General features: G+C 41.7%; 1 protein-coding gene across 2 annotated transcripts in view; it reads right to left on the reverse strand.

Annotated features, from left to right (window-relative positions):
• Window positions 1-24,795, reverse strand: part of KDR (kinase insert domain receptor) — a 49,596-nt gene extending 24,801 nt beyond the window's left edge. Inside the window, exons 1-17 of one of the 2 annotated variants that reach the window (XM_012179355.5) lie at window positions 24,457-24,795; window positions 20,703-20,796; window positions 18,390-18,586; window positions 15,522-15,652; window positions 15,079-15,247; window positions 14,224-14,363; window positions 13,433-13,610; window positions 11,941-12,055; window positions 11,690-11,853; window positions 9,669-9,825; window positions 8,443-8,566; window positions 7,819-7,927; window positions 6,675-7,016; window positions 4,479-4,625; window positions 2,988-3,119; window positions 631-737; window positions 66-201 (exon numbers count right to left, since the gene is read on the reverse strand). In XM_012179355.5, the coding sequence (XP_012034745.1) occupies window positions 66-201; window positions 631-737; window positions 2,988-3,119; window positions 4,479-4,625; window positions 6,675-7,016; window positions 7,819-7,927; window positions 8,443-8,566; window positions 9,669-9,825; window positions 11,690-11,853; window positions 11,941-12,055; window positions 13,433-13,610; window positions 14,224-14,363; window positions 15,079-15,247; window positions 15,522-15,652; window positions 18,390-18,586; window positions 20,703-20,796; window positions 24,457-24,523 (2,509 nt within the window). In that variant the 5' untranslated portion in view covers window positions 24,524-24,795. 2 annotated transcript variants of the gene reach the window in all.
• Window positions 24,796-27,862: the final 3,067 nt, after the last annotated feature.

Below are 27,862 nucleotides of genomic sequence, written 5' to 3' on the forward strand. Positions count from 1 at the left end.
AGCCTAAATGAGGATGAGATGGCCTAGTAAACCCAATATCAAATCAATATCGATTGAAAACACACCTAGTTTCAGCCGGTCTCTGGGGAATTCCCATTTGCTGGCATCATAAGGCAGGCGTTCACAGTGCTCATCCAAGGGGAGTTCGTCTGGATCCATGACGATGGATAAGTAGCCCGTCTTCAGTTCCCCTCCATTGGCCTGGAAAGCATTACTCTTTCCAGTCACACACACTCTGTTGTTTGGCTGTTGTTTTGTGTGCTTGTTATTGTTGTTTTATAGAAGCCCCATTCTTGGTGTCTCATTTTCTAAATGGCTCATAGAGTGTGAGGGTTGTCCTAGTATAATTCTGTTCCCAGTGTCCCCTCAACCTGCAAATGAGCTCAGAGTTTAATTCTCAAATCTTAATTACACCAGACAGTCCAAGCCCATTTCTTCTCTAGTTGCTTCTATCAATTAAAGCCCAGTGGTCCAGCCAAAAGCAAGTGGGTAAGAACGTTATTGTATAGAAATAAAATTGTGCCTATTGAGCCAATAACAATGGAAAGAATCAACTCAAAGAACTCCAGTCAGCTTTCATTAATCATGAAAACTAATGTGAATGGGACAGAAGGAAAATTATTCTGTTACCCGCTTAACGGTCCGTAGAACGATGACAAGAAGTAGCCAGAAGAACATGGCAATCACTGCAGTGCCTACTAGAATAATGACTTCCAAGTTTGTCTTTTCCTGGGCACCTGGCAACACACAAATGAATGAACATCAACAACTGGAACTCATACCCTTTGACATAAAACAACAAAGTTCAATCACTAAAGCAAAATTTCACTCTTATGAACTCAGAAAAATCCTAGGCATTAATAGGCACAATCTCTAACTTGGATGGAGCTTATAATATTCTTAATGGATAATTTAAAAGTTTGCAAAACATTGCTCATGAAAACTTCCAACAATAAAATTCTAAAGCAATTAAGGAGAGAAATATTAATATCTTAAAAGGCAAACAAAGTGTTTGTAAGAAGAGCAGACTTTGATGGAAAGAAAACAGATCATGTTCTGTAGAAAAGAAAAGTACCATATGTGGAGAAAATAAATGTCTGATTTTGTGCCGATAGTCTATATTTTGATCTGTATGGAGTTTGAGGAGGACTGTTTAAGAAAACAAGCAGAGAAATAAATGTATTCCTTTGGCCAGAGAACCATTGGTGACCACGCACCTACTAGGTGCACATCACTTTAAATATGTCATGCCACTTAAGTCTTCTCAATAACCCTCAGTTTTCAGAGGGAGAAGACGCTCAGAGAGAATTAAGCTATTTCATCAAGGGCACACAACAAGTTGCTGGAATGGTCAAGAGTTAAACAAGGTCTGTTTAACACCAGCTAACATTATATTACCCCATCCTCATGTGGCAGTAGCCTCAGTGAGGAAAAAGACAGAGCTGAAGTGAGTGCATGATTGCACAATCACTCATGAAAGGACAGAGAAGAGAAAAAGCTGAAGGTCAGCAAGGAAGCTGCAGATGCTCAGGACTCCAGAGGACAGCTCTGAGTGGGGGGAAAATTAAGCCCAGAGGAGGCTTTCAACTAAGAGTGATTAGCAAAGTGGTGATAAGGAAGCAATTATCACTTAGGGTCACCTGCCTGTTGGAGGAGTGCAATGTGAATCAAACCGGGCCACAAGCTGTGAGCGTGGCTCAGGCAGCCTCAAGAAGACAGGAAGACAAGTAATTAATTAGTTAGCAAAATAAGAGTTACAGTTGAGAGACAAGCATCAAGTCTGCTTGGAAGCAAGCAGACTTTGTTTCTCCGGTGGTCTTACTGAAGGATTTCTCTATTTATACATAGAGACTAAAACGTCTGTTTGTTCAGAGTAGGAGGTGCAAAGATACAACTGTCTATATAAGTTGGTGCATTAATACTCCCATATGAACATATGGGAAACTAGCAGGAACGTTAAATACATACCTCATCCTTTCTTAATATTCTCTCCTGGTGAAAAGTAAACATAATCTCAGTGCCTCCCTGAAACCAGCTGCAGAAAGCTAATAGAGTTGAGGCAGGACATGGGAGAGAATTGGAAATCTCCCTTAGGATTTGCCCTAAAGCATAAAGCAGTTTGAATGTGACCGACCGCCATGCCACTTGAAATCTTTATCTGCAAGTGCAGGTTATAAAATGGCAATAAGCCTACAGATTCAAAAAGAAGTCAAAGTATTGAGATGTAATACTTGGCAACATAGATTAGACAGATTAAAGGGACTAAAATCTAGACCTTGAGAGACAACTTAGGATGAGTTCAAAGAAATCTGTCAATTCCTCCATCTATCAACACTCCTTTCCTTTCCCCTTGCATACCATTCGTTCACCCACACAATACAGTTTCATTGTCCCGCTCATGGGTTATTTTTTTTTTTAAAGATAGGGAAACACTTTTGAAGATAAAATATTCTGTCACAAATTACCTTTCCCATCTGAGAAAAATGCTAGATTTCACATTATTCCTGCATACTCATTTAGATAAGAACCCCAAATTTTCCATTTCAGAGAAGCAATGGTCCATTGTTCACAATTGAATCTTAATTATCTCCAGTCTAATAAAAACTATGAACCTTTGTGACTATCTAGATAGCACTGATTTTCATGACTAGGCAGTAATTCTACCCAATAAATATAGGGGCTTAATTTTCATAACTAGTTAATTGAGCCAGACATATGAAGAAAGAATCAAGGAAAGAAAGACATTCTACCTGCCGGGCTAAGAATTTTTCTACAATGAGAACTGCAGAGATAGAAATGTGATGCAAGCAGAATTAAAATAACATTAATTATGTTTTCTGGTTAAAATAAATATATATCTATAGTAGAAAACTTACAAAGTACAAAAAATATTACAAACCAGCCATAACCCTCCCACCCAAAGTACTTGAGTACAGATACAAGCTAATTTTTAAAAGCAATCTGATTGTCTATGAATTCCCACTGACCTTCTACTATGAAAAATGCCTCCACTTTTGCACACCCCAGAACACTGCACGCCTGGCAGGTGTACAAGCCTTCATCCTCCTTCCTCACTCTGCGGATAGTTAGGTTTCGGTTCCCATCTTTTAGCACAATGCCTGAGAAAGGGGGAAAAAGCAGTTTTGGTTTTATTTTTAAATTTTCATTTGAATATAGTTGCATTATAATGTTGTGTTAATTTCTACTGTACAGCAAAGTGAATCAGCTATATGCATTCATATATCTGCTCTTTTTCTGGATTTCTTTCACAGTTAAGTCACCACAGAGCACTGCGTAGAGTTCCCTGTGCTGTACAGCTGTTGTTGTTTAGATGCTAGAGTGTGCCCGATTCTTTTGCAGCCCCATGGACTGTAGCCAGCCAGGCTCCTCTGTCCATGGAGTTTCCCAGGCAAGAATTACTGGAGTGGATTGCCATTTCCTTCTCCAGGGGATCTTTGCAACTCAGGGTTCGAACCCATGTCTCCTAAATTGACAGACGGATTCTTTAACACTGAATCATCTGGGAAGCCGTGCTATACAGTCGGGTTTTTATTTTATGATGTGGTCTGGTGGAGCTTTCCAGGAAAAAAAAGTAATATACATATTTCCTTTTATCTTGGGCTAGTGTCTGACTCCAAGGAGTCAGGGTCAGTTGCTATCTCGGCACCCGTGGCTTCCATGAGAATTCAGCAGGCTCTGGATACTTGGGCTCTGAGTCTACAAACTGAGTCAGAGCCTGGACACTAATACTGCTTTTTGTTCTGCCTAAAACCAATCAATAAACAACATAGATGTTATACTGTATGACCCTTCTATGTGGAATCTAGAAAATAAAACAAGCTAGTGAACATAACAAATAAGAAGCAGACTCACAGATACAGAAAACAAACCAGTGATGACCAGTGGGAAGAGGGGAGCGGGTAGGGTAGGGGATTAAGAGGAACAAACTACTATGTATAAAATAAATAAGCTACGAGGATATATTGCATAGCACAGGGAATATAGCCCATATTATGCAATAATGATAAACAGAGTAATAATCTTGAAAAGTTGAGAATCACTATGTTGCCCACCTGAAACTTAAATAATATTGTACATCAACTATACCTTAATAAAAATAAATGAGTAAGTAAACAATTTTTTAAAAAAGATATATTTCAGAGAATGGCATTGAAACATGTATAATATCATATAAGAAATGAATCGCCAGTCTAGGTTCGATGCAGGATACAGGATGCTTGGGGCTGGTGCATTGGGATGACCCAGTGGGATGGTATGGGGAGGGAGGTGGGAGGGGGGTTCAGGATTGGGAACTCATGTACACCTGTGGCGGATTCATGTTGATGTATGGCAAAACCAATACAATATTGTGAAGTAAAAAAATAAAAAATAAACAAATAAAAAGATATAATATGGACTTTAGTCAATCTCTCTAGGAAAATTATGCAGCCAAAGTGAGATAAATATGCTCTGTTCACCTGAGTCCTCCACAAGCGTTTCATTATCTTTAAACCATGTAATCTGTGGAGAGGGATTCCCAGATGCTGTGCAGGAAACTTCGATGGTTTCACCAATACTTGTCGTCTGATTCTCCAGGTTTCCTGTGATCATGGGTGCCATGCGCTCTATGTACACGCACAACACACACACACACACACACAAAATCACAGGACATTTAGTTATGACTTTTGAAGTGGTTTTCATATTAGTAAACTATTAAACCATTTAGTAAACTATTAATTTACTAAGCTGAAAATACACAGAGGTGGACAACAGGAGTGTTGTTCACTGAGCAAAGTTAAATGGAACAAGTCAGTTCAGATAGATTACTGCATCTCTGAACATTCATACTAGTGATTTGACCTGGTAATCAACACAAAATTAAAGCTGTCATTCTTATGGACTTCCCTCCTATCAAACAGATAGCTAGATAAATTCTAGCCACTGATACCCAAGAATTCTGCCATGTTTCTCTTGGAAAGTATATAACTTCAGTGCAATTCAACAAAGAACACCTTATATTTATTTAATATTTTTTACAAAACTCATTTGTCCTACTTCTGTTGCTCACTGTCAACTCTATGATGGGAGTAATGGTCTTATTTTGAAGATGAAATGGGTTACACAACTTGTCCAAGTCCCTGTAACTAAGTTAACAGCTGAATTCAGAATCTAGTTAGCCAAAAGCTTAGTTCAATACTATTTCCACTAAAACATAGACAAAACAATAATACTCTAACAAAAGTCAAAGAGTTTTTTTTTTTTTTTAATTAAGCCCATGGGTATTTGTTTAAATGTACAGGACAACTCTAGATTTAACCTTTCCTACAAATCAGGAAAATGCGATGGAAATAATTTGTCCAAACTAACTGAATATCGAAAGGAATTTTGTTGAAAGAATCCACTTCAACATTTGGCAAAACGACAGTACCTCAACAGTGAACTGCACTAGGGCTTAAGCAAATAGACTCGAGTCTATTTCCAAGAATAATTTTTGGAAAGCGATCTGGAAGTCCTTAGGGAAGCAAACCAGCCCACTGTGAGCAAGTGTTTCCTGGGCATGGCAAGCCGGGAGCCTCCTTTACATCTCTTTCTGAAGTTTTTCATTAGCTTGAAATCAGACCAGTCACCAAGATGAACAGAAAAACCATGCTCATATATGGGCTGTGATCTGAAGAGCCTTGGGATGACTACACTCAGAAAATCTCTTCTTTCGACACCAGAATCCTAACACTAGCAAAATCTATCCTAGTTCCTTCCTGAAAATATGCCAAGGCCTTTGAAATGTTATTCGTCTGAAACTGCAGTATAAATTAACTTATCTGGGCAGTTCTCCTTAAAAAAAAACAGAACGTATGCATCCTAGAAACTAAGAAGGGACACTAAGGAGATGAGAAAATGAGGAGAGAGGGCACAAAGAGAAACTCTCTAAATCTGCCTGATTTCCCCAGAGACAGAGGAGACAGAGGCTGCACAGATTTTGTGCAAGGTGAAATGTTAGAGGAGGTGTAGGGAGTGGCTTCATGCGGAACTTACAAAGCCTTTTGCTCATTAGAATGATCAACTCACGACCTTGAGCTGCACCACCGAGGCACACACACTGAGTGCAGCACCCTCCCAGGGGCTCTCACAGGTCTTAAGACAGCCCCATCACCATACTCTCCAGGCAGCAAATGTCTTATCAAGCAGTATGTGCACTGTTCTATGTTTGCAGCTCAGCAAGGAGTAAAGCAGAAAACAATCCCAGTCTTCATGGACACAGAGCATTCACTGGACTACGACAGGTTGTCTGTGTTCTCATCCTACCCACTGAGTCACCACTGTGACCTTCCAGAACCCTCCAAGCTCACGGTGGGCATTCACATATATATGTCTATTTAAATAAATGAATGCCCAAGAATGAGGCAGAAATGTCTCTGGTTTAGGGTAATCCCCTGAAGATAGCAGTGAGTGACCCCACCATCAGGGCTGGAAAGAATAGGATTATTTTCTCTTTTTAATACATCACTTCAGCATGATTAGCTTCCTTCTGGCTTGAGGAGTTTTGGTGAGTCAGATATGAGCTCATCTGTCTAATGTATAAGCACACAGAAGACAATCTTTTCATGGGCCCTGAAAGCATTACATTGAAGGCATCCCAACTGCCTCTGGATGGTCCAGAGTGATTGCCCTACCTAGGACTGTGAGCTGCCTGGCCACACAATGTCTTTTCTTAGTCTTCCTGTCCTGAGCAAAGCAGACATAGTCTCCTTGGTCCTGCAAGGATGCATTCTGCAGCTCCATGATCAAGATGTCATTTGTGCTGTTAGAGATCATGGTGGCATTCATTTTCCAAAGAGCATCCAAGTTCTTGCAGACAGGTGTGGGTAAATCGCCCATGTGGATGGGCAGGACCTGTGGGCCGAGTTTGTACCACGTGAGGTTCTCAAACATAGTTCTGTCCGCGGAGCACCACAGAGACACACTCTCCTGCTCGGTGGGCTGGGTGCCGGGTTGCAACGTGATTTCAGGACCCCCTGAAATATAAAACCCATGGTTAGAAGATAGTGATTTACCTTGGGCTTTCTGCTACTGCTTTCGTGTTGCCTTCAGTCTGCAATGAAGCACCAAGGAAAGTGAAGCCCTGGCATTAGACAGCAGAATACAACGAGACCACCAAACTGGACAATGTGGTTTCAATTGTTTTGCTAAAACACATTATTTGGAAATGCAAATGAATTCCTCAGATATTTATAAAATCTCCACTTGGAGTCTAAGTATGGTTTTAAGATTAAAAAATTAAAATTGAAAGAGGATAATTATACTATGAGATTCACAAACTTAATTCCTCATTGATATGTTACACTCCCTGACAGGAAAGCTATGTTTATTACCATGAATTGGCCTAGACCGAAATATTTTATCCCAGTCAGCTAAAGCCAAACCATAAATTGAGATGAACAGACAAAATCGGCAGCATTGGGAGGGCACTGCTCCAGTGTCATTACAACTGTCTCCCCAAAACCCAACTTTGTCAAGTGTTCAACACCAAGCCCATAAATATTGATTGAATCTCGCTAAGCCAAGCACTGTGCTAAGACTCTGATGACAGAAACAAAAAACATGGTGCAGGACTTGAGGGTCAAAATCAACTGTTCTCTCCTGTGAAGTCAAATGCACTGACTCCCCATGAGTCCAGGAGCTACCTGAGGAGTTCTCATCTGTGAACAAAAGCATCGATAATCCACCCACGTTCCCTTCCTAAGCCATTGCCCCTCATGGGAACAGTCAAGACGACAGAGTATTTATCAGCCAGCCCAGCCCCTGGAGAGCACTTACTGGTCACGTGGAAGGAGATAACCCTCTCTCCTCTTCCAGCTTTGTTCACTGCTTCACATTTATACAAAGCGGACACATTGGCCGCTTGGATAACAAGAGTACTTACAGTCTGTGAAAAAAATAAATCCCAAGCCATAAACAACGGAGCCTATGTTTATGCACAAGCACTCAGACTAAAACTCAGTGTCCCCCCGACCGCTGTGACCTGCCTACTCCATTCATACTCCAGTACTGCCTGCACTCAAATCCGTGCAATTACAATTATGCTGATACTACTCACACGTCATACAAAATGAGCTTTGGAACCATAAAATTAAAAATGTTTCAATACAACATTACATACCTTTTCTCACTTTCATGTTTATGGAATCAGAATTACCATACAACTGATGCACAGAGTTAATGGCATATGTATTTTATGTTTCTCTGATACAGTAATAGCAAGTCAATAGTGCTTCTGAAAGTCAATGGTGTTTTCAAACTGACTTTATATGCTAGTATTTTATCATTCCACTTATCTGACAGTCAATCTCCAACATTCCTCACCTATTATTTTACCCTGCTTTCAGTCCATCCTTCCATAAAAGAGAGACAGATTTTCAAATTCAAAAACTTAAGACTCACTTTGTTTCTTCCTTCAATTAGGGCAATCTGATTTTTGTTGACTTCAATTTTGTTTCCCCCCTGGAAGTCCTCCACGTTTCTCCATTCCTTACAAGTGTACGGGTTTGTCGTTAAGGCAGTGAGGCTGTAAGACAGAGGTAACAGGTGATGTCATGACTTAATTTTCCTTTAATTCAAATCAATATCAAGGAAAGGAATCAGACTTTGGTTATTACATTCTTAGAAATAACTTCGAAGGCACTCCACCGAGTTACAAGACTTGGCGCCAATTAAAAATAGGCCTCGGCAATGGAGGAAAAGGTTCTAGGTAGATTCATTCAGGATACAGGAGGGAAGCAGCTATTCTGGGAACAAACCTCCATTCATAAATCGGATCGACAAGACAATTCAAGTTAATTTAGTTCAAAGGAAGGCGAGGAAACTAAGAAGCCATTGGGCTTCTTAAAGTAATTTCCCTGGGACTGTAGCCTTGTGTAGGAAATGGTCAGCATCTGAGGAAGAAACTAGAGAGGCCATCTCAAAAACAACAACAGGAAGCGCACTGCTTAGGGTGGTGGTGGGCGACTTGTTGTTGCTGTTTTTCCTAAGGATGTCTGGACTTGTGTGTTAGGACCTGATAAGCCAGGCCTGAGACTCTGAGGTCTATCACTCCCTTGCAAACATCAGCACTTCCTCTGAGATGGACCTTCTCACAGATAAGGAGATAGGGGTATTCACTGGCTGACTGGCATAGGAAGAAGAACCAAGGCCTGGCAATTAACAAAGTGGCAAAGAAACTGCATTCAGAGAGGTAGACATAAGGGCTAATTAGACAGAGCTAATCTCAAAGCAGGATACCCCAAGGAATGACATCTCCTAAGGACATAGCACAGAGAAAGATGGAAGGAGATGAAAAGAAATGCTTGAGGAATAACCTTAGAGATAGCCTTCTTGGTTTAGAATAGAATCGTACCACAGCATGGCTATGTCCACCAACAGCAATGGATAAAGAAGTTGTGGTACATGTTTGCAACAGAGTACTACTCTGTCGTATAAAAGAATGAAAGATGTCATTTGCAGCAACACGGTGGACCCAGAGATTAGCATGGTAAGTGAGGTAAGCTGGACAAAAACAAATACTGTCTGTTATCACTTATACATGGAATCTAAAGAAAGAACAAATAAATATATATATATTTTTTTTTTAAGTGCAGAACAGCAGGGGCACAGGGTGTGATCCTACTCACGTGGGCTGGTAGGTGCACTCTGTCTCCAGCTGCCAGTACCAGCGAATGTGACTTGGGGGAGGAACGGCGTAGACCGTGCACGTCAGTGTCTGGGAAGTGCCGTACTGGTAAGAGTCCACGGGAGACAGCAGAGATTTCTCACCAATCTGAGGTGGGACTGGAGGTGAGAAAGACAACTTTTGAACTGTCAGTCAGCTTGGAGGAGTGGAAAGTTGCAGTTTTCAGCACCCAAAGCCTGTGTTTTGCCAAGCATAGGATTTTTGCCCCCATTTGCTTTTCCAAGAACATTTAGACTTGGAAACAGGGCACCTGACTTCTAGTGATACTCATGATAATAGTAATAAACTAGTAAGATGGGTGACTTTGTGCCAGTCTCACTGCCCTATGACTCACTTTTCTCATCTGCATCAGCGGGAGAGCTCTCCTCGCTCTTCCAATTTCACAAGACTGGGCAAGCCTCCAGAAAGAAAATACTGTAGTTGTGAATAATACAGTAAGCAGATGTATTATGTGCTGAACATTGTTCTAAGTGCTTTACACCAATGTATTCACTTAATCCTCACAGCCACTATTATTGTTCTCCACTTTACACATGAGAAAAATTTAAAAGTGAAATGACTTGACAAGGTCACCTACACTGCCTCCTTCTCCATCTCTGCCTCCTTCTTCACCTGCCTGCCTTCCTTCCTCTCTCCTATCCTTTCTTATCTTCTTGCCTTCCTCCCTCCGTTCCTTCCCTGCCTGACCTCCTTCTTTCCCTTTTTTCTGTTTTTGGCTCTAAAGTCATTAATGTGAAACTATCTTCTCATCACTTCCAACTTAAGGCTCAAGATTATACTTTCAAAACTTGACTTCTTTTTAATGCTTATTTTAGAGAGGAGGGTAAAATGCTAGGGTGAATCAAATGTGAAATGACTTCCTGGATGAATGAGAAGGTTATTCACTGTCCATTCTTACATCTTTCTTTCTTGTTCATTTCCTTCTTCCCATCCTTCCTACCAGCTTCTCAGCTTCTCTCTGCTCCCAAACCCCTATATCCAACTGGCTCCTAAATGATATTTCTGGAACCTGTTTTCTTTAAAATACTCCTTGAAGCTGATGTCCCAGCAAAGAAATGAAGCCAAGCTCAGTAGACATACAGAGCATGGCAGGATGTATAAGGAAGCACTTTAATATCACATGAGAGGTTCTGAAGTTTTAATCTGCTATGCCAGTAGAAAGCATAATGAATTACAACAGATAGGTATTTCCCAACCTGTGTCTGGAGCAAGATATTAATGGATGTATGGGGGAGGGGTGCGCTAGTCAAATGTTTGTTAAACCTCAGCTACTTTGTCTTCCTGCCCTCTCCCACTGGAAGATGGCAATATACCATGTCCATCAACTTAGCATCTCTTGCATTTGCTTAACCAGGATGACCTTCTTCTCCCACCCAGAAGACTTATTATAAATAAGCATCTTTCGGGTTGGAAAAAATAAAGTTCAAATTATCCTTTAATCCAAAATTTAATATCTCCCCTTTACAGCCTCAGAGTCAGGTCCCAGACTTCTGTTGAAAAAAAGATTAAAACACTTCCAAGAAATGTCCACCTAGAAAAGCTTTCTGCATTGAAGCTATATGTGCATCACTGATACATAAACCCCAAATCAAACTAGAAATTTCCCACAAAATTCAAGAAGAATCTTAAACATCTGCATGCCAGAAGCACAATTCAAAGGTACTGCAATTGAGCCTGATGACTGTCCCTGCTAACACTTTTATTTCACAGTATTTAGCCATCGGCTATACCATCTACTTTAGTCTCACATTTGACCAAGGTTCGATTACCTGGCCTCATAAGCAAACGTGTCCAAAGCACACTGCTGCCACCTCGTTTCAAGCCACACTGTTCTGGATCATTTTTATACACAGGAGCCTACTCATGATGCCAGTGAGGCAGAGGTGCCCAGCTGCTCAGGAGGACATCATCAAATTATTTACAGTAGAATGGGGGCAGAGAAGGAAAACTGAACGGGCTTACCATTCACCACCAGAGATACCATGTGGCTCTGTTTCTCCTTTGAAATGGGATTGGTAAGAATGACAGTGTAATTTCCTGTATCTTTTTCACTCACTTCCATAATAGTCAGCACATGCCCCACTTTAACTGTGTGATTGGACTCAATGGGTTTTCCATTTTTATACCTATGGGGAAAAAATTCCAGGAATTAGTCCAATCTGAGGATTTGCTTTCATGTGGCACAAGGCTCTGCATTTATGTCCAGTTGTTACCATTTTATTTCTGGAGGAGGGTAACCAAGGTACTTGACAGGGACTCTGACACGTTCCCCCACGGTAGCTTCCACCAAGGATTCCATGCCACTACTGAAAGCAACAAACGGCTTTTCTGGAAGAAAATAAAGATAATTTTTTCTCATAGATGGCAACTTCTTAGAAGTGGCCATTTGTAAGAAGAGTTTCAAGTGAAGAGTCAAAAACTGTGGGTCTGAGTCACTGTGGTTCCCACACTCCTACAGGTCCCATTCCAGCTCCTCTCTCACCCCTGGTCTCTAGCTGTTGTCTTGCCCTCAGTCTGCTCTGCAAGCCTACTGAGCACTCCAGTCTCACTCAGTCCAAGCATCTGCTTCTCTGTGAAACTTTCTCTATGTCCCCCCGGAGCCCCTGGGTGCTCCTTCTCCTCTGGTCGCTTCACACCCTATACAGAACCCCATGTTCTGTATCCACCAGGACTCAGTCCTCAGACCTCTTCTCTCTGTCGACACCTCCTCTTGTCAATTACACTCCTCCTAAATTTGCATCTCCTGCCCCAACTTCTCTGGGATCTAGGTTAACATATTAAAGTTTCCACTTGGATATTTAATGGGCATCTCCAAATGAAGCCACCAAACCCTGGGTACCCAAATCTTACTCCCCTCCTTACCTTCCTTTTCTCGGTTAAAAAAATTACCCTTCACTCAGTTGCTCACACTAAAAACTCAGAGGTCATCTTCATTCTTTTCTCTACATCCCACAGGCAGGGAATCAACAGGCAGATGCTATTGGCTCTATCTTCAAAGTTATATCCAGAATCAGTTCACAACTTGTCCAGGCCACCCATCCATCTCTCACCTGGATGACTGCAATTAGCCTTCTAACTAGACTCTCTACTTCTGCCCTTACTTCTCTAAAGTATTTCACATTAGAAAAAAAAAAAAAAAACTTTTACAGTGATCCTATAAAAACATAAGCCAGAGTGTGTCTCTCTCTGCTCAAAACCTATCTTGCATTGCCATACTATAAAATCCAAACTCTTACGAAGGCTTTTAAGTTAGATGCCGTACAAATTATCATCTAAACTGAGACATTTATGTGAGTGAAAGAGAATAAATGGGAAATTAAGTTATTTTCTCAAAGCCCCACAGAAACTAACTAAATATAGCTTTCACCAATTGCAAGGCTTATGCTTGCAATTCAAGGAAGCCTCTCAGCCTTGTAATTGAACAAAACTTGTAAAATGATCTTAGATAAAAACCCTCTGCTTACTATAGTGATAATAAGAATAGCAGCAACAACAAGTAATATTTAGTGAGCACTAACTACATCAGCTCATTTCCCCTCTAAAGCTGGGCTCTGAACCCAAGCTATGTTCTTGACCCTGAGGTCCTAGCAACAGCTCAAAGCATCTTCTGAATGAACAAAATAGGATTCACTAGCTGACCCAAACGTATTTGAATTATCTCACTTTTCAAGGCAGAGCCTAATTCTGAAGGCAATCTTCGCTTACCATGTACCCGGACGAACGTGCTGTTCTTCTTGGTCATCAGCCCACTGGAAGCTGCACAGATATACCACCCCTGGTCACTCCGGGTTACACCATCTATAGTCAAGGTGCTCAAAAACTTCTTCATTTCAGTCCCAGACTGGGTTTTTAGGTCCCGGTTTATAAGTTTTTTATGCTGATGCTGAAAAAGAGGTTACTGAACTTCCAAAGGCCAGTATAACATTCCCCAATAGCTTCTAGATACCAACAAAAGTCTTGGCCCTTGGTGAACACTATCTAATGCTAATAATAGAGACTTCTGAACTTTTAACATTATGCAGATGACAATTACATTTGGTTTCAGGAGAAATAAATAGAATCAACTGAATTAGGAATTTTAAAACCTCACATAACAGGAATGAGAGAAATATTAACTGCAGAAACACAAGGAAATATGACCACAGTCTAAGGAGAAGAATGTCTCATGCCACTTCCTGCAAAAAAATTTCCTTAAAGGGAAAATAGATCAAGGACTTTGGAGAACGGAGGAATAATGCAAACTGGAAAGACGTAATCATCAAAAGAAAACTAATCTTCCCAGCTTGGACAGAGTTCTTGACTTTGCCTCTTTCTTTCTATGGGTGCTGTATGTCCTGTAGTTCTTTTAAAATGTATGCGTATGCATGTGTGTGTTAGTGTGAGCTAAGGCCCTTCAACTTTACCTGGCCAAAGAGGTCCCTGTCTCTCTCAATCAAACTTCAGTGGAGCTCATTATCAAAGTATTTGGATGTCTGGCTTTGAGTTGCTAGTGTTACCTTCAAAGAAGGGTATTCCCAGTGGAAGTCAATCCCCACATTTAGCTCAGTTCTTGCCGTACAGTTTAAGATGAGCCTCTCTCCAACAGACAGCTCGACTCCATGAGAGGGGCTCAGAACCACATCATAAATCTTGTACCCTGGAGCAAGTAAATTGGAAAAAGAGAAAGTGAGAGGGAAACCAAATCTATAACTTGGCTCACATTTTTTCAGAAATAAAGCAACTTCAAAATGTATCACATCATTTTCCCCTGAGGGCCTCCCCAAACCTTGGTAACTCCCAGGAAAAATGGCCTACAGAGATTCACAAAGCAGCTCTAAAGGGATTTCCAAAGTGTTGTAGCCCAGTGGACAGAAAAGCAGTAAAATCTGAGGAGTCAATAGTGACTGGGGCCAGCTTTAGAAAGTTACTGAACTTTCCATAAAATAGGTATACTTAAAAGAATTGATGCCAAGCAATGCTCGGAACATTGAATTTTTCATAAAATATGCTCCTATAATAGAACTCTTATTCATCCTTGGTCCTGATAAGAAAGGAGAAAAATCTCAATTGCACATAGGTTTGGAGAAGGAAATGGCAACCCACTCCAGTGTTCTTGGCTGGAGAATCCCAGGGACCAGGGAGCCTGGTGGGCTGCCAGCTATGGGGTCGGACAGAGTCGAACAGGACTGAAGTGACTTAGCAGCAGCAGCACATAGGTTTATTGGATAGAGAAAGAGGGGATGTAATGAACTGCTTAACACTAAATCTTGAATTAATATATTTCTCAATATCTTTTGTCTTCCAGGATCTTAATATAAGAAGCTAATTTTTATTATCTAATATTAAAGATTAAAAAGGAATTGTCCTCTTACCTATAACCACAATTATGTACATAATAGACTGGTAACTTTCATCATTGATTTTTGCTTCACAGAAGACCACGCCAGCATAACTGATCATATAGCTGGGAATACTGAAGCCTTTCTTGCTGTCCCAGGAAATTCTGTTACCATCAGGAACAAATCTTTTTTCGGGATACCTCTGGGTAGGAAAAGAAATATGAAATATTTAATCGTGTTATCCAAAAGTGAAAACCATGAACACTAAAGAATTCATCTTATTTTAAGATTACAAATTGGTTTTCTTTATTGTCATATTGACCCTTCCTAAAGTTTCCTTTAAAAGTCAGTGTTGATTTTAATGTTATATAATATATACAATATATAATATATATAATTACAGTATAAACAGGCTAACCATCTTAATATTAGCTAAAAATTACAGGTAAGAGATGATGGAAGAAGATGTAACTTACTGCACAAAGTGACACATTGAGGTCTGAAACAGTCCCCAAACATGGAATCACCACAGTTTTGTTTTTGTTCTCAGTGATGTACACAACTTCATGCTGGTCGCTAACAGAAGCAATAAATGGAGACCTGTAATCTAGATGAGAATGTCATTTCATTCGTTAATGGCATTTACTAGAAAAGCTGGTTATCTTTCAGGTTCATAAACCCTAACCAGAGAAATGAATGACTGGGAAAGATATTTCTCACTAGGCAAGGGAATCTGGAACTGGGTCGTCTGGTAAAAATCTGGCAGGTTGATCACTACAGTTTTTTCAAAGTGAAAGAGCGTATGTCTTTATTTTCATAAACATTTTCATATACGTTACACATCTCTCATATACATAAATTTTAAAATAAATTTAAAGTTAAATCTGTATAGTTTGCCTATCGAGTCTTATTAATATTTTTAAAAATTCACATTCTTTCTCTTTAAGCAAATAATGTGTCATGAAATCAGATTAATGGCTCCCAAAGGATCTTTAAAATAAAGAAATAACTGACCATTTTTAATTCAATTCAAGAGAAAGCTTTAAAATTGTGAAGAGTAAATATAAGATTCTGTATAAGGTAATGTTTAATAGTTATTGCTTTTAGCTTAAGATTCAGTAGTCATTAATATTTTCAGTGACCAAAACATGAAAAACCATCATGGCAAAGACTGAGAAAAAAACAAAAGAGATTTTAATGCTGTTCAAACATTGATCATATGATGTTAATATGCTACTGGGAAACCACTCCTTTCCCCAGAGACTGAGTTGGGGTAAAGGCATGCTTGAAATCTCTGAGAGATAATAGGTCATACCAATACCCCCAACACACCTGACCAAGCATTTTCACAGCTCTTCAAGGTCACTGGTCCAAGTGAAGAAAGAGTTAATTAAACCAAAGGGGGAAAAGCAGCTAATTCCCTGCAATAGCAGAAGTTTGATTTCCTTCCCAGCTGGAAAACACAGAAAGGCAGCCAATCCAGGCCACCACATGCCACAGCCATTATCTTACGAGGCCAAGACCCACTTCCTGGCTCCATCATTGCTGGAGGGAATGGGGTCAGAAGACTAAGGAAGTAAGGTGGGACCACAGGGGATATTAAAGTTCTATCCATAGGGAATACTTCAATGTTTTCTTTTCCATTGTTAAACTTCATGACCAAAATCTTGGACAACTCACCTCCTAGAACACTAGGCTTAGACAGGAAGTAGAATTTGATGGTATTCTCAAAGACAGGCAGTGTACAAATAAACAGGGCTGGAGATGGCTACATCTTAGTATTGCCTATCTTTCAGCTACATGCTATGAAATATTACATAGCTTGCTTATAGAGCAAGTCTTTGGAAGCTAAATTAACCCCTTGACGTAAGACTAAAGCTATTCAGTAAATCAATTCTATTTCAGTACCCCCCAAAAAGGAAATAAACAAAAGAAACCCAAACAACCACCCATCCTCTCAAAATAAAATATTTACTGGAACTCATGAAATGAATTTTCGCTTGTCTCCAGGTTTCCTGACTTGGGGAGAAGGAAATAACGAGATATTATGGGAGAGGTTCATCCTAGTAGTATTTCCAGACAGCCTGAAAGCAGGAAATCCTTGCAATCTTCTGAGAAAGCCTGATCTCCCAAGACTGCCAGATCAAAAGGAGCCAGAAATTCTCAAAGATCTGAGCCTTGTCTCTTTCAACTTCTGCAGAAGGGAGGACGACACGAATCTATCCTGGATTGTGCTTACCCTGCACAAAAGTAATTCTCAAATATTGTGCAATCCCGGAGTGACATACATTATTTGACGGTTCTCCACTGCACTGACCAGATTGCACTACTGAAATGTAAATGGCAATATGCAAGCGTGCTTCCCAAAGCCGATGAAATCCCCGTTCTGTAAAAGATGCTTCTGGGAAAAAAGTCTAAGCCATCCTTTCCTGCTTCAGATTCTCTGGGATGTACAGAGGTATACAAATGAATAAATAAAATTTAGCTCATCTTTACTGAAAAGAAAAATATTTAGTATATCTAAGCAAAATACTATACTATACAGTTAACACCACCAAAGTTACATGATTGGCATCTACTAGTTAAGTCAGTTTTCCCAGGAAAATTAAGTTAATATAAGATTTTTGAAACACAAAGCAAAGAATAATTCAGATTATAAATACTAAATACACGTGACATGTATTGTACCCTACGTGGATGGCAAGCTGGCCTCCACAGTGTAAATTCCAAATTGCAAGCTCTAGGATAACAGAGCACATCATCCAAGACCTTAGACCACACAAGCAAAGGAAAGAAATCCTGTCTTCAAAAGGCTCTTTGAGTCAGTGTCTTCATTTGCGTGAGTGTATGGAAACTTGTTTTTCATAAAGTGTAAGAGGGGGGAAAAAAAGCTCTTATGAACAAAAAAGCTCCAGAGCCCTTGGCTGATTCCCTGTGCATTCTTGGGGAAATCTCTGAATCTGCTGTAGATAACCTATCTCTCCACAGAAACTGCTCCATAATTCATCCCTGAATCTTCCTTTTCAAGGATTTCAGGGTTTTTCCCCTCAAACATCAGAAGGCTTCTTATAAATCTCCATTGTCAGTTGCAAACACAGACTTCGCTTAGAAACAAAGATCAGAACCGAACTAATTGGGTAAAAGAGGTGTAACAGGGCCCAAGCTGCAGAACAAATCACTGAATCTTGTCCTCAGAGGAGGCCTTCGGAGAGAGGAATTCTGTGGATTCCTGTTGGCCGACAGCCTTCAGAGCGAGCCTTTGTTGTCCTCAATTCTTCTGTGCACCTATTGTGCTTTGTAACTGGTAAATCAACTTGAGAAGTGAACGGCATTTAACCACTCACCTTGAACATACACATAAACAGTGGAGGCCATGTCAATGTCCTGGTAGAAGCACTTGTAGGCTCCAGTATCATTTCCAATCACTTCTGAAATTGTGAGCATCTTACAGAAGAAGCCATCACTGCAATCTGTGACCTCCACTCTTTTCTCAGAGCTGCTCTGATTGTTGGGCCAGAGCCAGCGCAAGTCCCTCTGACCCCTGAAAAATTCATTCCAAGCAAGTATTTAAGTGAAATGCCTATGAGACTGTTTCTAAGAAAATAGAAGGTTTAGTTCTCGAACTTATACAAACTCCTCATATTATGGACAATATGACAAAAAGGCAGAGTCTTAATTTCAGAAATTAACTCATTCATTCATTCAACAAATATTTATTAAACATGAGCTATGTGCCAAACATTGGTAAAGACTGAGAATACAGCAGTGAACAAACCAAACCTCAATCAATGCCTTCATGGAACCTCAGTCTAACTAGAAGACACAGGCAAAAAAAAAAAAAAAAGTAAATAAACTTCAATGAAGCCAAAATGTTCAAAAAGTGAATAATATTATATAAAAGGTGGTGATAAGTACTATGAAGAAAATTTAGAAGATGCAAACAAACAAGTGAAGGGTTAGTTCTAGAGGGAGGTAACTTGGTGAAAGGGGCCGTATGTATATTGAGGGGGACAGAGCTTCAGGCAAAGGGAACAGCAATGTCAAGGCCCTGGGGTGGATTCCTATCTATAGTGTTAGGAGAATGGCAGGTAATCCAGAGTAGCTACAGAAGAGTGGGCAGTCGGGAGAGTAAGAGGTGAGGTTAGGGTGGAAGGGAATGCAGCTGTCACTGGCACATACAGTACTCTTGCCTGGAAAATCCCATGGATGGAGGAGCCTGGTGGGCTGCAGTCCATGGGGTCGCTAAGAGTAGGACACAACTGAGCGACTTCCCTTTGACTTTTCACTTTCATGCATTGGAGAAGGAAATGGCAACCCACTCCAGTGTTCTTGCCTGGAGAATCCCACGGAGGGGGAGCCTGATGGTCTGCCATCTATGGGGTCGCACAGAGTCGGACACGACTGAAGCGACTTAGCAGCAGCAGCAAGGGCCTCACAGGACGTTGAAAGGATAGCATTAAAACAGACTACTTTCACTGCAGAATTTCTCTGCAAAACCCCAAAGAAGACGGTCAACGTGAAGACAAATGTATCATCACTGACCCTTCTTTAGCAAACTTGACATCAAATTGCAGCAACATTAATGAAGTTACTTTTAACATACTCCATCATTTTTTTCACGACATAAAGGGAGTACAGAATCTCAGGGGGTTTAAATAACCTTTCTTGTCAAGGGTGGTTAAGAGGGAAATCTACGGAGAAATGTATCTTGAAATAGCAAAGCTAGGCCAACAGCTCCTCTTCCTGTTTTTTCCCTAAGGGCTGGTTATTGGTGACCTACCCTTGATAGGGGACTAGAGTATCCTTTACACTCTGCAAGCTAAAATAGACTGGTGTCACCGTGCTGAACACCTTGCATTCATCACGCCGAAACAATGGCAACAAGCGCCCCAAGGTTCTTTGTGGACCCTCAGCACTCTTCTCAGAGGGCAAGGTCGCCTCCACCCATCATTTCTGCCAAAGCCACACTGGTCCCAAGAAGCCTCTGGGTCTGACAAGCATAATCACTACATTAAACCCTAAGTTCTCTTACTTTTCTTCCTGCGGTAGGGGCTGGAAGGCAAAATTTAAAAGCCTCTTTTTCTTGTCAAGAAGACCTATTTCCCCAGTGAGCAAGAATCAAGAGCATGACTTCTTGCTAGCTGGGGAGTGACAGACATGTCAGAACCTCAAGCCAGAGCATGAGATTCACTCAGTAATATTAATGACTGAATATTAAATTGCTACTATAGTCTGAATTTTATCATAAAATGAAGTTCTTGAAAAATGTTAAACAGATGTCCAAGAGCCATGCTGAGAATAACAAATATGTCCCAAAACTTCTTTAACTCTAAGGGTACATCCTTGATTTCATTTATTTATTCAACATTGATAGAGTATATATAACATACCACATGCCAGGTGCTATCAATAATGGTTAGTAGGGTGTGTGTGTGTTGGTAAAGGATTATAGGGGGAAAAATATCAGTAAAATTGCACAGAATTTCGGGGAGAAGACCTTTCTCATGTTTTCATTATTACCTTAGTTCTTAGAAACCTCACTACTTATAAACAATTACAATGACTCTATTACAATTCTGCTGTATGAAAATTATTGCTTCTTTAATAAACAATGAGATATTTGACACAGGAAATCTGAATCTAAAAGGAATCCTTACCTGCAAGTAATCTGAAGCGTTGTGTTAGCCATAATTGTAACTATGTCTTTTTGGATGCTGAGCCTGGGTGGATCAAGGGAAACACTAGAAAAACCTAGAAACAAATTAAATAAATGAATGTAATTGCCACTGAGTCAGGGCCAATAGGAAACACCTTCCATAAACAATGCACACTCTATACTTTAAAAGGCCTCTTCAGCAGTTCATTGTGTAAAACTTGTGAATTTACTTTTCACCATTCCCAGTAAAAGTTCACAAGCTGTGTCATAACAGGAAGAATGGGCAGATGGTCATAAACCAACACAACAGTTCTGCAATTCATGGAGTGAGGGTGGAGTTCCTGTTTTCCTGCACTGCCAACTTCAAGGTCTTAGAAAAGGATATGGGACATTGAAACCAAATGAACCTTCATCTGATGACCTCACTCCTTTGGGAAAGGACCCACTGACATTTTTTATAAAACATAGGACGCACACATTTGACCAAACTGCTGATTACTGAGTACTACATAGAGCGACTTCTACATAGTTTATTGATGTACTTTGGTGGGAAATGTCCATGACCTTGTCTTATTTTTCTTTATCAATTTTCTAATGCACTTACTCTGGTAACTGAACTGCCAAGGTTGAACGATCGTACATTAAAACTAGGTGAGAGGAATTGAGAAAAGAAACATTTTCCAATGTCATATAATATGCATGTACTTTTCCTCAGAGAACAGGACTTTAAAAAGGATGATGCTAATGAACTGCAAGTGGGGAATCTCAACTTATTGATCAAAGTGTTGAGCTTGTGTTGACACCAAGCTTGGAACACAGGAAAAGTGTCTACCTAAATATACCACTCAGTTTCCGTGCCATGGGTCACTCCACAGCAAGAAAACTGAGTCCAATGCCAACTAAATGCAAAGAGCTACCAGGTGTTAAAAAAAAGCATCAGAGAAAGAAAAACTGTCCACCATGCTAGGGTCTTAATTGATATCCAGATTTTCAAAACACCACCTTAAAAAGTGATTGATGCTAGGTAAGCACCCAAGCTTCATATGACCCTTAACTCACATCCATTAAGAACAAATGACTCTATAGGCCTAAACTGGGATTCACATCGTTGAGCAAATAAAAGAGTATTAGCAAATATGAAAATGTATGAATAAACAAGTACGAGCAAATATTTAGTGTAAATGTGCAGAGCACTGACTCTGTGGACCCCAGCGTGAACAGCTGCAGGCAAAACAAACAACTGATCACAGGTGTTCTTATACACTCATTCAAATGTGCAAAATACATTGTTAATAGATTTGTAGCTTAATATCAAATTTTATTTTAAAAACTGGAAATTGTTATATCAGTAAACCTCAGAAGCGAACAGGCATTGGACCTGACATGTTTCGGGGGCAGCAGTCTTAAACTTTAGCATGTATCACAATATGACTAGGCCTACAAATCTGCCTTTTAACAAGCATTTCAGGTGAGGTAGGCATACATGGTCGACGGGCTACTCTTGGACAGCTGTGGTCTGGCAGGTCATGTTCAGTAATCAGCAGAGCACTTTTCAACATGAAGGAAATAACCACCCCCAAAGTAGACAAACAGTAAAGCAAAATGTTTAAAAGCAAAAGAAAAGTCTTCCAATAACCGAGCCCTGCTGCATCTAAGGAAAGGAAAATGAAAACAATTCATTTGGATAAGCACAGATATCAAGTGTGACTGAGAAACACTCAGTTGAGAAATATGTCAAAAACAGTAACTTAATACAATTCACACGATGACCCAAATGAGAAACAATCCATTATTTGTGCATATGCACAAGAGAAAAAAATGGTAGTAAAGACTAAGCTCTAAATAAGCTATGCTCCCACCATCACCAAAATAAAACATTCTTGAAAATCTCTCGTAAATCACCTCTACAGATTATCACACACTCTGGACACACTTTCCAATGTTTAAAAAACAAAAAGTTATCCATTCATAGAGAACCAAAACAACATCATACTATTCTAGAGACATATCTCCAACAAAAAACTATTCTACAAGGCTATCAATAATGATAACTTTAAATTCATACATGTAGAGCAACGCTCAATTTCTTTTTGCACCAATAAGCTTCATTCATTTTCATTGGCAAGTCTGAGTTCTGTTTTTCAGAAAGTTCTAAAGAAATAACTCTAAGAAGTACATACACTGCTACTCAATAAAAAGCTCTTCTATGTTCAAATCCCATAACCAAAATTAATTCATTTGTGCACTATTACCCTTCGAGCTCAAAGACAGGAAGGAAAAACAACAGTGCCTCTGTCTCTAAAATTTGATGGCATCAATTATAGCCCAATCCAATTAAGCATGTCACACACTCCAAAAGGGCAACCTCATCATTATATTCAGGGCAACCAGATTACAGTTCCTACTGCTGTGCTATGAAACACCCTGGGCTTAAAAGCAACTCACATCTTTGGGGAATACAGAACAAACTACAAGTTCCAGAACTTCACTCTCTCCCCCTAAAGGGAGACAGAAAGAGGTCTTGTCAGGGACAAATGAGTGTCCCTGGTAGAGCTGGCATGGATAAACCAAGTCGTTATTAAGAAAATTCAGTAACTACAGACAGATGATCCTGTTACTGTAAATGCATGTGAGTGTCCTAAAAAAAAAAAAAAAAGGTGATTCTTTAATTTATAAGGAATTTTAATTTTATAAGAATTTCCCCCTGAATTATGCTTTTTTTTTTTTTTTTTTTTTTGCTTTTTCACCCTCTTCCTTCTGGCCCTCGGAAAAGTGGAAATCTGGAAACCAGCAAACTGGCTACAGAGAGATGAGAGAGAAAGGCGGGGTAGAAGGAAAGGGGGAGAAGGGAGAGAGAGAAAGGAAATTTATTGCAACAAGGGCATGTGTGTTCCTAATCTTTAAGGAGAGAAATTTTAGACGGCAAGGAGAGTGGCGAGTGGCACCCAATCTAGGTACCAAATCGCTCAGAGAGTTTTCAGAACATGAACTTCTGACCATGTGCTTACCCGAAAGACCAAAGCGCACAGAAAGACGTTAAACTGTTTTACAATAAGAAGGTGTCTATTACTTGGAGACACTTTCGGAAGCTGTCACAGCCCCGGTCCAAGGCCCCATTCCCCTTTCTCTCCGCGAAGAGAGCGCGGTCTTGCACCAGGAAGAAGAAAAGGTTTCGCTCTCCCCTGGACCCCACTTCATACAGTGGGTGTGTATAGATGAGCTCATACCGAAAAGGAACATCCGACCATCAGACCGGGGTCCCGCTTCGACTACTACAGAGCCAGAGCTGAGCGCACGGTGCCCTCCGGCCAAGCTGGCTCCCGGCTCCCAGAGGGCTTCCTTCCCCGCGCTCGGGCGAGGATGGTGCGCGCAACCGGACAAGGCTTCACCGCCTGTTCCCGCCTGCGGGGGCACCTCCTGCCTGCCAGCCTGGGGCGCCTTCCCACTCCAGCCTCCCAAGAGCCGGAGGGTGTATCGGCTTCTGCAGGACACTCTCCAGCCCAGGTCCCTGTCAGAAAACAGTCGTGGAGATGGAACTAGGCTCAAGAGACTTCCAACTTTCTGGGTAAACTTGGGTCAGTCACTGAGCTTCAGTTTCCTCTTTGGTAAATGAAAGAACACAAAGTGTCAAGTCACTTTCACCTCTCCAGCTCTATCAGTCCTGATTAGGTCCAGCTTCCAGGTCCTCTCCTAATCCCTATCTCTCCGCCCGCACCCGATCTCTCCGTTTTCTCTCTAGGAAGTGGGCTCCTTACCCACAGAGGCAGCCCGGGTCTCCACGCAGAGCCACAGAGCAAGAGCCAGCAGCGCCTTGCTCTCCATCCCGCACCTCGCGCCGGGCGCAATGCCCAGAAATCAGGCGCCCGTTCTCTTTCTGGTCCTACTCCGCGAAAAAGGCGCGGAGATGGAACCTGCGCAGCCGCGCAGGGCTTCGGGGCGCTCGCTGCAGGAGCGTCTACGGTGCCAGTCGGAGAGGATGATCCCGGCTGCCGCCGGACAGCTCCTGGCTTTCCGTGGCGCGCAAGTGATGCCTCGCGCGGGCAGAGGAAACGCAACCATACACCTCCGGCTTTCTCGGAGTCCCGGGACTCAGTGCTGGGTTGGGGCCAGAGCCGAAACTCTAGAGCGCGGGGGCGGGGCTATGCAGGGCGGGGCTTCCCTTCGAGACCAGCCCCGCCTCTCAGCCGGGTTCGGTGCGTGGATCCGGTGCTTTCCCACGCCCACTCCATCTCTGCATCTCCCCCACTTGCCCACAACTGCGTCTGGCCCAGTATGGCCCAAGGGAGAACGTCCCGGGTGCAACAACTCCATATCTGGCAGAAAGAAAATGTAGCCCGCAATGGGTTCTGAGGCACTCCAAGATTTAGTTGGCCGCTGCCTTCCCCAAACCCCCAAGATATTGAGGAGCAACACCGGGAGAGCGGCGAGGGACACTCCGCCGTCAGGAGGCGCGCCGAAATTTAGGATAGTTTTGGCTCCGCGAGGGCCCGAAGCGGCTGGGGGACGGGCCGAGGCTCAGCGGCAGGTTGAAGCAACCCGGGAAAATCGGATACTGAGCCGAGGCGAACGCAGGATCGCAACATGGTGGTGACTCCAGCCAGACTCCAGAATGTTTTGCTTGGCCAGCACCATTGTAGTTTAAAAATCTGAATCTGAATGCCTTTAGTCCGCATATTCACTTGCCCAGTTCTCCAAAGTTCCCACTATTTCCTCTTCCACCTGATGGCTTCGCACGTTCTTAAGTTACCTGTCTCGCCCCCTAAAGCATTTAAATCTGAGACCCTCCCGCTGTATCTACCTTTCACCAAAAACCTATCTCGGGCCTCCCGGGAGCTGGAAGTACCCAGGGCTCTGGCGTACCCTGTTCGTGTATGAGTGTCTCCTTGAAAAGGATATTTTGTCCACCGTGTGGCCTGACCAGAAGTCCCTAGCGTGACACTTCCCGGGCCTTCTCAAGAGCACAGCTTCCAGACAGGATCCCCTTAGGCGGAGGGGAAGGAGGCCGGCAGCTGCGGGCTTCACTGGAGGGGCAATGAAGCAAAGCTCCCGACCCTGGGCACCCGGAACGGTCTGTGCCAAACCTCTCGACTTTCTCGGCAGGTGTAGACTCCTCGCGGCTCTGTTAGAGGAGAACTCGGATTCCTTTCTAACCACATGTATTCTTTTCTCTCCATTTCTCCCCAAACCTGGGAAGTGACAGCTCATGTCCTCTAACTTCATTAAATAGTATCTTCTAGATCCCTCCATCTCTTACTTTCCAGGAGCTTTTTTCTATTTTTTTCTATTAAAAATTTTTTTTTACAATATTGTGTTGGTTTCTGCCATACAACAATGCAATCAGTCGTAATTACACATACATTGCCTCCCTCCCTAGCCTCCCTCCCCTCCCCCCATCACATCCCTCCAGGTCATCACAGAGAGCTAAACTAGGCTCCTGGTGCTACAGAGCAATTTCTCACTTCCCTGGTGCTTTTAAATGACAACTTAAAGGATCATCTTTCAGGAAGTTGGAGAGGTAGAAATATTTCATTTCTACATCTAATCCAAACTCCTCCTCCTGAAATACAAAATTAATGTAACATCTTCCTTTTCTTCTATTTTTTTTTTTTATGCTTACTATATCTGTGCTGTGTTGTGCTTACTTGCTCATTCATGTCCCACTCTTTGCGACACCAGGGACTGTAGCCCGCCAGGCTCGTCTGTCCATGGGGATTCTCCAGGCAAGAATACTGGAGTGGGTTGCCATGCCCTCCTCCATGGGATCTTCCCAACCCAGGGATCCAACTGAGCCACCAGGGAAGCCCTTCCTGTATCTACCCTTCTACTTTGCCAGATTGGCATTTGAAATACTTTAACTTTGAAATGTAATGCATGTATATGGTTAAAATTATTTTTCATACGGAAAGTTTTAGAATGAAAAGTCTTTCCTTCAGCAGCGGCAAGCATATTTTTTAAATTTTTATTTATTTTTGGCAGCACTGGGTCTCGGCTGCTGAGTGTGGGCTTCCTCTAGTTGCGGTGAGCGGAGGGTAGAAAGACTGCTCTCTAGTTGCAGTGTGCGGGTTTCTCATTGCAGTGGCTTCCCTTGCTGCGGAGCACAGGCTCGAGGGCACAAAGGTTGCAGTAGTTGTGGCATGTGGGCTCAGTAGCTGTGGCTCCCTGGCTCTAGAACACAGCATCAGAAGTTGTGGCACACAGGCTTAGTTGCTCCAGGCATGTGGGATCTTCTTGGCCCAAGACTGAACCCTTGTCTCCTGCATTGGTAGGCGGATTCTTTACCACAGAGCCACCAGGGAAGTCCCAGAGGCAAGCATTTTTACCTTTCCTATTTTTCCAAGCAAATAAAGGTGTATCATGATCCTTCTTCCAAAGGGTAGCCTTGGTATAAATACCATTTGAGCGTTGGCTTTTTTCACTTAAAAAAAAAAAAAAAAACTTGGAGATCATTCTACATCAAGCCTTAGGGCTCCATCTTGTTCTTTTTCATAGTGGCATGGTGTTGCACTATATAAATACACTAATATTTAATCTAGGAGCTATTTGTCAGGGCCAGGGGTATACTTAAAAGAAACTCTTCTCTTCCTGCAAGTAAACTTAGCAAGGAAAACAGGATGCGCTCTGGCAAAGTTGGATAAGGGGGAGGGAGATGGAACCTGGTTTGGAGCAGGCAATTTTTCTCCATCTCCAAACAATTCTTCTCTCTCAACTTTATTTACAATTCGTAACACTTCCTTTTCCACGTCTCACTTAAGAAGATAGTGTCTCCTCTGAATGCAAACCAGAACCTGCAGGCCCATGGTAATAGCCCCCTTAGAAGTCTTAGAGGAAATGATGCGTCTTTGATGGCCACAAGACCAGAATTTGGCAGGATCTCAATGAAATCAGTCTACCACATTCCCTCCCACACAGCACAAAGAAGTGCCTTGTGTTCATGAAAAATGACAAAGTCTGTTTTTTTCTTTTTTAAGTTTGTTCCACGTGCAATACCCTCCCATTATCTGGCACTGCTGCAAAGGAGTAATTTGTGAGTTAATCAGGCAGTACAGGTAAGATCACTACCTTTCAAAGTATGCAAGTGTGTTCCGCTTCCCATAAATGGTATTCAGATATCTTTAGGAACCAAGAGTGGTGCTAAGTACACATGGGCTACTAGCTGGGCTT

The sequence above is a fragment of the Ovis aries genome, chromosome 6 (genome assembly GCF_016772045.2).
Source record: "Ovis aries strain OAR_USU_Benz2616 breed Rambouillet chromosome 6, ARS-UI_Ramb_v3.0, whole genome shotgun sequence".
NCBI lineage: Eukaryota > Metazoa > Chordata > Mammalia > Artiodactyla > Bovidae > Ovis > Ovis aries.